The sequence below is a fragment of the Equus asinus genome, chromosome X (genome assembly GCF_041296235.1).
Source record: "Equus asinus isolate D_3611 breed Donkey chromosome X, EquAss-T2T_v2, whole genome shotgun sequence".
Classification (NCBI taxonomy): Eukaryota; Metazoa; Chordata; class Mammalia; order Perissodactyla; family Equidae; genus Equus; species Equus asinus.
In genome coordinates, this window is record NC_091820.1 from 100426205 (window position 1) to 100438417 (window position 12213).

The 12213-nt window shown below is 36.1% G+C and overlaps 1 protein-coding gene across 3 annotated transcripts in view; it reads left to right on the top strand.

The window, feature by feature from the left end:
* The window catches only part of RNF128 (ring finger protein 128), a 79467-nt gene extending 69946 nt beyond the window's left edge, over positions 1–9521 (top strand). For 2 of the 3 annotated variants that reach the window (XM_014854658.3, XM_014854656.3), the window contains exons 6-7: positions 21–189; positions 8088–9521. In XM_014854658.3, coding sequence (XP_014710144.1) covers positions 21–189; positions 8088–8221 — 303 coding nt within the window. In that variant the 3' untranslated portion in view covers positions 8222–9521. The remainder of the gene's footprint in view (positions 1–20; positions 190–8087) is intronic. The other variant, XM_044763955.2, reaches the window with a different exon arrangement.
* Positions 9522–12213: the final 2692 nt, after the last annotated feature.

Below are 12213 nucleotides of genomic sequence, written 5' to 3' on the forward strand. Positions count from 1 at the left end.
TGTTCAAATGCTTTCCAAAGGTGGATGTTGAAGATGGATCAGTGTCTTTACAAGTCCCTGTATCCAATGAAACATCCAATAGTGCCTCCCCTCATGAAGAAGATAATCGCAGTGAGACTGCGTCATCTGGATATGCTTCAGTTCAGGGAGCAGATGAACCGCCTTTGGAGGAGCACGTGCAGTCAGCAAGTAAGCACCATTCTGAGAGGCAATGAGTGCTCCACAAATGATCCATTGTGGATCATATGCCCAGCAGAGTACTCCTGCTTTTTAGCATTTGTTCCATTCATCCCTTAACACATTCCAGGTTTTTTCTAGTAATAACGATGCAATGCAAGAGGCACCCCTACCTTAACTTAGTATACACATATTCAAATGTACCTGAAACAGATGAAATGCATCAGGAGTGGGGACTATTCACAGAAGAAAAATTTTGTTGGAAAGCTTCTCTCTGATGCATTTATGTGTTAGCTTATTAACTTACAGAGGCTAAAGAGAAACTTTAAACTTTAGAAGCCGTTGTTTATTGCAGATCAATCAGAAACTAAACTAAAGGAGTCCTGAAATGATCAAATAGAATTCAATTTACAAAAGCTTGATTTATACACAACTTTTCAGGAACTCATCCTTTGCACAGTTTGGAAACTGTGCTTAAGAATGATATGTGCTGCCGCCTGTTGATTATTTCCCATGAAATGAACAAACCATGGAAACTAAAATTGAAAATACTATTTTCAAAATTCACGTGAATCAGGGGCTGGCCCCGTGGCCGAGTGGTTAAGTTCGCGCGCTCCGCTGCAGGCGGCCCAGTGTTTCGTTGGTTTGAATCCTGGGCGCGGACATGGCACTGCGCGTCAGACCACGCTGAGGCAGCGTCCCACATGCCACAACTAGAAGAACCCACAATGAAGAATACACAACTATGTACCGGGGGGCTTTGGGGAGAAAAAGGAAAAAATAAAATCTTAAAAAAAAAAAAATTCACGTGAATCAGCATTGCAACTTGGTAATGTCATACCTGTGGAGAAATTTTAGGGAATTCTGTTACCTTTTTCCTTAGAAAGAGAAAACCCCTATACGAATTATTTTTCCTGTCTTTAACTTCCACCCTTTTCATGGTTTTTCTTGGTTTGATAGTTTTTTCTCAGTCCTCATTTTGAGATAACCTAGTTCTGGCATAAAAGTAGAAGGAAAACTAAATGTCATGATGACTTGTGAAAGTTTCAGCTTCATGTGACATAAACCTTTGTACTCTGTAGGCTTATCAGTGCTATAGATATCATTTCTGAAGAAATCACAAAGAATATTATCATGCAAAAACAAACCTCATATTTCTTGTAATCTAATCTTCAGACGTCCTAGAGCACAAAGTAGTCATAAAAATCTTAGCAGTCTGTGGATTATTCTACCTATAATAGAGAATCATTGTCTGTTTGCCCCAGATGATTTTTTGTTCCCATTGCTGTGTGGTAATAGAATCCAGTAAAGATAAAGGAGAGCGTACAGGACAATTCAGTTTATTGCTAGGCTTATTTTTAAAAGTTCCAACCTACTTTTTTGTGTTCTCTTCTTCTTGGGGAGGAGGGTGGTAAGCAGAAAAAGTTTTGAGAAGCAAATGAGAATTTGAGAAGCAAATGAAATGATGATCCACACTCTTCCTCCAGTGTTCTTTATCTGGATGAATAGTACTAATACCCACCCAGGTACCTCAAACCAGAAACTAGGGAGGTCCCAGATTCTTCTCTTTCCCCTTTCCTATTGATGCAATATCCTTCTTCTTTAATCCAGCCCTTAATTTACAGCCTTAATTCCACAGTCTTAGTCTGAGCCACTATCTTCTCTCTGCCCATTCCTTCCGCTCTTCTTCCCCCAAGAAATTGGGGGAGCCCATTCTAAATCTCGTTCCTCCTTTACAACTCGCCCCTCTTTGAGAAGCCTCCGTTGACTCGCATGTGTGGCTCTACTGTCTGCTTCCATAGAACTTCTATCATTGCACTTACTGCACTGAATTGGTTTAAAACTTTTAAAAGTTCGTTTGGGTAGGGACAGTGTCTTATTCATTGTTGTATACTCAGCACCTAGCACAGCCTGCCACATAGTAGATACTCAAAGAAGTATTGAATGAATGACCACACAGAATAGATTTAATTTTATTTAAGATTATGTATTACTAATTTGGGTATCTTTCCTATTAAGCATTGATTATTATGGCGATAGTTGATTTAAATAACTTTGTAAACATACAGTTGATTTGTTTATGTGTGTGTGTCCCATCCTTGTGCTAAGTTCTATTAGAGCACTGATTTTCAAACATAACCATATATCAAGTCACCTGGAGGGCTTGTTAAAACAGAGGGGCCGCCACCAGTTTCTGACTCAGTAGGTCTGGGGTAGGGCCTGAGAATTTTCATTTCTAAGAAGTTCGCAGGTGATACTGATACTGCTGGTCCAGGGACCACACCTTCAGAACCACTGCATAAGGGCCCCAGTTCTTAACCTTAGCTGCACATTAGAATCACCCGGAGAAACTTCAAACATTACTGATGCCCGGGCTCTACCTTAGAATGGTTGAATCAGAATCCATGAGGGGTGGGGCGCAAGCACAGGTATTTTTAATTTTTTTAATTTTAATTTTGAAATAATTTCAGGCTGACTGAAAAAAAGTTTCAAAAATAATACAAAGAATGCCCTATACCCTTCCCCCAACTTCTCCAAATGTTAACATCTTATATAACCATATACAATTATCAAAACCAGGAAATGAACTGGCAAAATATTATTAACTAGGCTACAGATCTTACTCAAATTTCACCAATTGACCCACTAATGTCCTGTTTCTCTCCTAGGATCCCACATTGCATTTCCTTTCTTCTCTTTTTTTTTCCAGCTTTATTGAGATATACTTGACATATAACATTGTGTAACTTTAAGGTGTACAACATGATGATTTGAATCACGTATATATTGCAAAATGATTACCACAGTAAGGTTAGTTAACAAATCCATCAGCTTGCATAATTAAAATTTGTGTGTGTGTATGTGGTGAGAACATTTAAGATCTACTCTCTTAGCAGCTTTCAAGTATACAATACACTCTTGGTAACTATAGTCATCATGCTGTACATTAAGCCCCAGAACTTATTCATCCTATAACTGGGAATTTGTACCCTTTGACCAACATTTCCCCATTTCTCTTACACTCCTAGCCCCTGGAAGCTACCATTCTACTCTCTGTTTGTATAAGTTTGCCTTTTTTTTTAATTTTAATTTTTTTTTTAGATTCCACGTATAAGTGAGATCATACAGTATTTGTCTTTTTCTGTCTGACTTATTTCACTTAGCACAAGGCCTTCAAGCGTCATCCATGTTATTGCAAATGGCAGGATTTCCTTCTTTCTCCTTGCTGAATAATATTCCATTTTATATATACATATATATACACACACATATATATGTATATACACACACACATATATATACATATATATATACATACACACATTACTTTTTTACTACTTTTTTTTTTTTGGTGAGGAAGATTGGTGCCCTAAACTAGCATCTATTGCCAATCTTCCTTTTTGCTTGAGGAAAATTGTCCCTGAGCTAACATCTGTGCCCATCTTCTTCTATTTTTTGCATGTGGGACACCACCACAGCATGGGTTGATGAGTGGTATGTAGGTCCACGCCCAGGATCTGAACCTGTTAACCCAGGCTGCCAAAGTGGAGTGCGTGAACTTAACCACACCGCATTTTCTGAATCCATTCATCTGTCAATGGACACTTATGTTGTTTCTCTGTTTGGCTATTGTGAATAATGCTGCAGTGAACATGGAGGTGCAGATATCTCTTTAAGATGGTGATTTCATCTCCTTCGGATAAATACCCACTAATGGAGATTGCTGGGTCATATGGTGGTTCTATTTTTAATTTTTTGAGGATCCTCCATTCTGTTTTCCATAGTGACTGCACCAATTTACATTCCCACCAGCAGTGCACAAGCGTTCCCTTTTCTCCACGTCCTTGCCAACATTTATCTCTCATCTTTTTTTTTTTTTTTTGAGGAAGATCAGCCCTGAGCTAACATCTACCAATCCTCCTCTTTTTGCTGAGGAAGACTGGCCCTGAGCTAACATCCCTGCCCATCTTCCTCTACTTTATATGTGGGACGCCTACCACAGCATGGCTTGGTGAGCAGTGTCACGTCCGCACCCAGGATCTGAACTGGTGGACCCCAGGCCACTGAAGCAGAAAGTGCAAACTTAACAGCACCACCGGGCCAGCCCCTATCTCTTGTCTTTTTGATAGTAGCTATTCTAACAAGTGTGTGGAGGTATCTCACTGTGGTTTTGATTTGCATTTCCCTGATGATTAGTCATGTTGAGCGTCTTTTTATGTACATGTTGGCCGTTTGTATGTATTCTTTGGAAAAATATCTATTCAGTTCCTCTGCCCATTTTTTAATTGGATTATTCAGTTTTTTTGCTATTGAGTTGTATGAGTTCCCTATATATTTTGTATATTAGCCCCTTATCTCATATGTGATTTGCATATATTTTCTCCCATTCTGTGGGCTGCCTCTTCATTCTCTTGATTGTTTCTTTTGTGATGCTTTTTAGTTTGACATTGTCCCACTTTTTGATTTTTGCTTTTGTTACTTCTGCTTTTGATGTCATATCCAAAAAATCATTGCCAAGACCAATGTCAAGGAGCTTTTCCCCTATGTTTTCTTCTAGGAATTTTATGGTTTCAGGTCTTATGTTTAAGCCCTTAATCCATTTTGAGTTCATTTTTGTGAATGGTGTAAGATGTCCAGTAAGGGTCCAGTTTCATTCTATTGCATGTGAATATCCAGATTATCCAAGGCCATTTGTAGAAAAGACTATCTTTTCTCCACTGAATGTTTTTGACTCCCTTGTCAAATATTAGTCGACCACATATGCTTGGGTTTACTTCTAGGCTCTCAGTTCTGTTCCATTGATCTATGTGTCTGTTTTTATGCCAGTACCATATTATTTTGATTATGATAGCTTTGTAGTATACTTTGAAATCAGGAAGTGTGATGCCTCCTGCTTTGTTCTTCTTAGGAATTGCTTTGGATATCTGGAGTCTTTTGTGGTTCCATATGAATTTTTGGATTTTTTTTCTATTTCTGTGAAAAATGCTATTGGAAGTTTGATAGAGATTGCATTGAATCTACAGATGTCTTTGGGTATATGGACATTTTAACAATATTAATTCTTCTGATCCACGAACACAGGATATCTTTCAGTTTATTTGTATCTTCTTCCATATCTTTCATCAGTGTCTTATAGTTTTCAGAACAGATCTTTTACCTCCTTGGTTAAATTTATGCATAAGTATTTTATTGTTTTTGATGCTGCTTTAAATGAGATTGTTTATTTCTCTTTCAGATATTTCATTATTAGTGTACAGAAATGCAACTGATTTTTATATGTTGATTTTGTATGCTGCAAATGTACTGAATGCATTTATTAGTTTAACAGTCTTTTGGTCGAGTTGTTAGCATTTTCTCTATATAATGAGGTCATGTCATCTGGAAACAGAGTTTTACTTCTTCCCTTCCAATTTAGAAGCCTTTGATTTCTTTTTCTTGACTAATTGCTCTGACTAGGACTTCCAGTACTACGTTGAATAGGAGTAGCGAGACCAGGTACCCTTGTCTTATTTCTGATTTTAAAGGAAGAGCTTTCAGCTTTTTACCCTTGAGTGTGATGTTAGCTGTGGGTTTGTCATATATGGCTTTTGTTGTCTTTGGGTATATTCCCTCTATACCCAATTTGTTAAAAGGTCCATATTGCATTTAATTGTCATGTCTTACTAGTCTCTAATCTGTGACTGTTCTTTAATCTTTGTCTTTCATGACCCTGACGCTTTTGAAAACTACTGGTCAGGTGTTTTGTAGAATATCCTCCAATTTGGACTTATCTGCTGTTTCCTAGTGATTAAATTCATTGTCCATTCCCTATTTCTGGCAAAAATACCACAGAAATGATGATGTACCCTTCTCTGCCTCACATCATATAATGAGGCACATGGTGTCCATGTTTTATTACTGATGATTTTAACTTTGCTCACTTGGTTAAGGTGGTGTCTGGTAAGCTTCTCCTTTTAAAGTTACTATTTTTCCCTTTATAATTATTAATTACCTTATAGAGAGACAGTTGGAGACTATGCAAATATCCTATTTTTCATCATACTTTTACCCACTAATTTTAGCATCACTGATGCTTGTTTGCAATAATTATTACTGAAGTGTGTGCCAAGTGATGATTTTCTATTTCCATCCTTTTTTCTACATTAATTAAGCTTCTATTTTAAGGAAGAGCTATCCTTTCTCCATTTATTTATTAAATTATTTATTTATAATAGTATGGACTCATAGATATTTCTTCTATTCTACAATATTATTCTCATGGTTTTTTTTTAAAGATTGGCCCTGAGCTAACATCTGTTGCCAGTCTTTTTCTTTTCTTCTTCTTCTCCCCAAAGCCCCCCAGTATGTAGTTATATATTCTAGTTATACGTCCTTCTGCTTCTGCTATGTGGGACGCCGCCTCAGCATGGCTTGATGAGTGGTGCTACATCTGCACCCAGGATCCAAACTGGTGAAACCCTGGGCTACTGAAGCAGATCACGCGAACTTAACCACTCAGCTACGGGGCTGGCCCCTCTGGTGACTTTTATTGTTTAGATCATCCTAGATTTGGTCATTGGGAGCTCCCTCAAGTTGGTTTTTGTTTTCTTTCAACATGGCCCCTCAGTTTTTTGAGCACTGCCTTATTTTGTGGCACCACAAGATGTCCTAGGCCAGGGATTGTCAAACTTTTTCTGTAAAGGGCCAGATAGTAAATATTTTGGGCTCTGAAGGCCATAAGTCTTTGTTGCATTTTTTCTTTTTTGCTTTGTTTGTCTTACAACCTTTTAAAAATGTGAAAACTACTCTTATTTGTGGAGTTGACTTGCAGTCTGTTGTTTGCTCACCCCTAGGCTAGAATCTAAGTTAATCTTGCTCTCGCCCTGCCCTTGCCCTAGAATCAGCAATTTCTTCAGGGGGGCCATTTATTGGAGAACAGTACTTTGAAAACAAGATCTGGGCACTAGGTATGCTCATTGCTGTTGGGGTGTCATTGCTATTAGCCCTTTCAATGAATAAAGCTTAGAAGTATGTGTATGTACTCACACAAATATCCACACACCTCTATATCTGTCTATCTATCTATCTATCTATCTATATGTCTGTCTTTCTGTCTGTCTGAGAAACAGTGAGCTCATACTAATACATCTGATTCCAGTCTAACACCACAGAGTTTATTCTAGCCCTCCCCTTTCCTTATTTGCAACTCCTTTCTCTAACAGTGAGAAACCTGGCTCTCATTATCCACAATATATTTACTTATTTGTTCAATCCTAGAATACACAAAGTAATTTCAACATTGCTAACTCACACTCCTGTGAAAAACAATTTCACTAACTAGTGTAGTTCCCTTTGTTTTTAGCCTCTAGGATATAGTCAAAATACTGTTTTCCAAAGTTACTTACATTAGTTCTTTTCTTCCCCACTCTTTTCAGGATGGTTATATATTTTATTCATAATATAATTATGTTCATTTGTTACTGTTTGTATTCCATTTTGGGAACTCCTCCCAACTTCCTGGTTGGTTTTTTTTTTTTTAGTCTGTCTATCTATCTATGCATATGAAAAAGCATAGGTAATTTTTTAAAGCGCCCAAGTGACTGAAATGGGAAGCCAAGTTTAAGAACTGTTATGTTTAGGACAGAGACGAAGCAGAAGACATAACTTGTGCTCTTAAGGAGGCTATAATCTAGGTAGAAGTAAACACACATGTGAATCAGAAAAAGAGAAATTGTAGATCAATATAATAATGTCATATGTGCTTTAGTAAGTATAGCATAAACCGTATAATTATTAAACAAACAGGGAATGAGTGGAATAATCCGAGTATGATGGAATTAGACAAGACAGCCTTCTTAGATATGAGTGTTGAATTTTGTCTTAAAGAAGAGAGAGGTGAAATCATCCTAAAATTGTCATTTTTTTTAAAGATGAAAATCTTCAGCTGGTAAACCATGAAGCAAATTCTGTGGCAGTGGATGTTGTTCCTCATGTTGACAACCCAACCTTTGAAGAAGATGAAACTCCTGATCAAGATAACGCTGTTCGAGAAATTAAATCATAAAATCTGTGTAAATAGAAAACTTGAACCTTTAGTAATAACAGAACTGCCAATCAGGGCCTAGTTTACTATTAATGAACTGGATAAACAATAAAGTAAGGATGATATTGAAAGTGCTGAGATGACTACTATTATGCTATAGTTAAATGGCTTAAAATATTTAACCTATTAACTTTTTTCCAAAAACTCATTATAATGTTTTTCATAGGCAAGTTTCCTCTCAATAGTGATAGCAACATTTTTAAACATTTAAAACTCTCTTCAAGTAGTCATGTTTTTCATTTATAACAATTTTCTTATAAAAAACATGGTTGCTTTTAAAATGTGGAGTAGCTGTAATCACTTTATTTTGTGATAGTATCTTAATTAAAAATACTACTACTTGAGCTTGGGCTATATGTGTCAGGGTTTTTCTCCAGGTGCTTATATTGATCTGGAATTGTAATGTAAAAAGCAATGCAAACTTAGGCTAGTACTTCATGAAATGTCTATTTAAGCTACATTAAGTTGATAGAACAAGATTAAAGCAAAATATTCATTTTAACTATTTCTTGTTTTTAAAATTAGGCTAAATGTACTTCATGTGAGTGTCAAGCATAGTTTATCAGAGAATATGGACTGGACTGGATTGATTGGTATATTAGTGACACCAATTTCACATGTGATTATAGACAAAAAGTTTCCTTACAAAAATGCCGTATAACTATTTCTCAAACTTTACTTATGGGATTTTCAAAAGCAGAGTGTATAAATTATCATACTATTTGAAAATGATAATGAGTAAGTCACACAAAAATTGGTAATTGATCTTTGTGTATGAATTAGTCTACAGAAATTAGTCTGTAGAAAGTGTTCTCCAAACAATGTTGACTTTGAAAATTGAGTTTACATTTTACCTAAATGGGCTTAAATTACACTAGGTAAAGTAAAATTCTGTCCATGTAGCTATAAATTTCGTGAATGCATTTTCTTGGTGTTTGAAAAAGAATTGGGGGGAGGGTGGGGAGAATTCCAGGTGCCTTAATATAAAGTTTGAAACTTCATCCACCAAAGTTAAATAGAGCTATTTAAAATGCACTTTACTTGTATTCTGTGTGGCTTATCTTTGGTTTTAGAGTTTTGTTTCCAGCGAAAATTCAGCAGAATTTAGGCAAAAGCAGAAAAGACATGTATTTTTGTTTGCTAAGTGTAGAATGGATGAAACCATTGCATTCTTGTATACTGATTTGAAATGCTGTAAATAAGTTCCAATTTGTATTGATTCTCTTTAAATATGAAATGTAAATAAAATATTCCAATAAAAGTTTGTGTCTGGTATTTAGTTTAGCTATCATATATTAACTTTCCATATATGCTTGGGTTTGGGAGGAAAAATGGTTGGATGTAAATGGTCATTGATATGTTTGGTCAATAAAAACTAAAACTTTAGCATGATCTATATTTACATATTTCATTACATAGAGAGAAACTGCTGCTATTGTAATATAACTGAACCTGCAATGAATTATTTTTCAATGTTGGCAAGGTAAATAATGAGGTTGACCACTGATAAGATAAGATTAGAAAAAGAACTTGATGCCAGTCCATCTTTATATTACCCAAGACATAAGGCCATTTTATTACTTTAAAGTTTTCTTTTCCTTCAACCTTCTCTTTGGCAGTATGATTGTTGGGATTCTGTTAATGAGTTAAGTGCATCTCTTTGTTTTGTAAAACATGTTAAGAATAAACAGGTGCTTGGAACACTTCAGAACCATGATTATCAAACCAGGGTACACATGTCTTATGTGACACTATACCAGGTGTATGTGTGTGTGATGCCACGCAGTAAACTTGGCCTATAGTCTTAGAGTTAATTATTTAAGTTTTATGGGGGTTCTTTGTGGGGGGAGTTTATAATTTTTTAATTTTTAACAGCTGTATTGAAGTATAATTTACACACCAAAAATTCATCCATTGTAAATGTACAGTTCCATGATGTATAGAGTTGTGCAACTATCACCACAATCCAGTTTTAGAACATTCCATCACCCTAGAGAGTTCCCTCATACCCATTTGCAATCAATTTCTGCTCCTTTCCCAGTCCCAGGTAACCACCAATCTGCTTTCTGTCCCTATAGATTTGCCTATTCTGGACATGTCCTATAAATGGAATCAAACAATATGTGGTCTTTTGTAACTGGCTTCTTCCACTTAGCATAATGTTTTCAACGTTCATCCATGTTGAAGCATGCATCAGTACTTCATTCCTTTTCAATGCTGAATAACATTCCATCGTATGGATATGCCACATTTGGTTATCATTTCATCAGTTAATGAACACTTGGATTGTTCCCATTTTTTTGACCGTTATGGATAATGCTGCTATGAATATCCACATACAAGTCTTTGTATAGATGTATGTTTTTGATTCTCTTGGGTATATATAAAGGAGAGGAATTCTATGTCACTTGTGAATTTTCTTCCTGCTATTATCTTTTGATAATAAAAAAGATAGTTTGTGCAACAGACTCTATTACTCTCACATAATAATAAAAATAAAAGCTGATTCCTTTAAGAGTGGCAGTAGATACATTTATACTATTTAGGGAATCTCTGACTTAAGAAGGAGGGGTCTTCTGAAAGTTCATTTGTAAGTTTAGCAGAAGTCAGATTGTATTATCTTATAAATAAGAATGTACATGGTCCCAGGTAAAACAGTAAAAATACATTTAGATATAATTGGAATGCTAGGAACATTCCTTCTCCCCCCCACATCTAGTTTTTGTTCATTTACTAAATATTTTAATTAAGTTCTATAACATCTAGAGAAATTCTATAACCTTAGGGCTATAACAAATTTTGAGGTAGTTACCTTACTCATTGCCTCTTCTGTTTGGAGTGGGTTTTAAAAATATTTTTAAACATATTAAACAATATCAAGTTTAGATTTACATAATACATGAAACTTAAAAGAAATTCATGATTATCATGGGCACTTTGTCCTCCAGAGATAAATGTTCATTGTCCCCTGCCTTAAAGCTAATTCAGTGAAAATTTTGAAAAACACTACCCACTAATTCTTTACTTTTTTTCCTCCAGAAACGAGATCTCATAAATGTGAGACACTTGCGGACACACCTAGATTTTGATGGTTAGAGAGCAGTATGTATAAATAGGGTTTAGCATGCATGGTTAGTGGCAATTTCTACTCCAACTGATATCCCAGTTCCAAACCACTGCCTTAGAAAATTTTAATGGGCATGTCCTGATATAAACTTTTTCAAAAGCAATTCAGTCATGTAAAATTCATTAACAGAGCTTATTTTTTTAAAAGATACCTATGTAGGTCTTAATGGAAATGTGATTAATTACCCCCAATTTGTTGTAGAGTTTGATTTCCAAATATCTAATTTGCTTTAAATCAGTGCATCTAAAACTTTATGTGCCCACAAATTACCTGGAGATCTTGTTAAAATGTACGCTCTGATTCAGCTGGTCTGGAATGGGGTCTGAGATTCTGAATTTCCATCTAGCTCCGTGGGTGATACAGATGTTGCTGGTCCAGGCACCGCATTTTGAGTAGCAGAGCTTTAAATGGTTCTCCTCTAGCAGTGCTCCACCTGTTTTCTTACTGCTTCTAAACCTGCTGCAGACTGTAAAGCAGCAACTAAGCTGGTGGAATTCGTTTCAAATAAGAATCCAGTAGAATCTTGAGTGACAGCCTCAGCTTTTCTATGGCACAGGGTTTGGAATTGCTATTTGGGTTTTCCTAGTATCTTTTCACGTAGGTGTTTGAGGTTATGATTTAGAAGTCTGAGCCAGCTAGAAGACTAACCTCTGGATAAATGAAGTATTATTCAACTCTGCGTGGTATAACATTGTGTCCATAAATATGTGGCTTGGATAAGTCAGAAAACAAGAATGGAAGCAGACCGATGAGTTGGAAAGCTATTATAATAGTGTAGCAGGAAAGTGATGTGAGGCTGATCTGCAGTGATAATAGGAGGATGGGA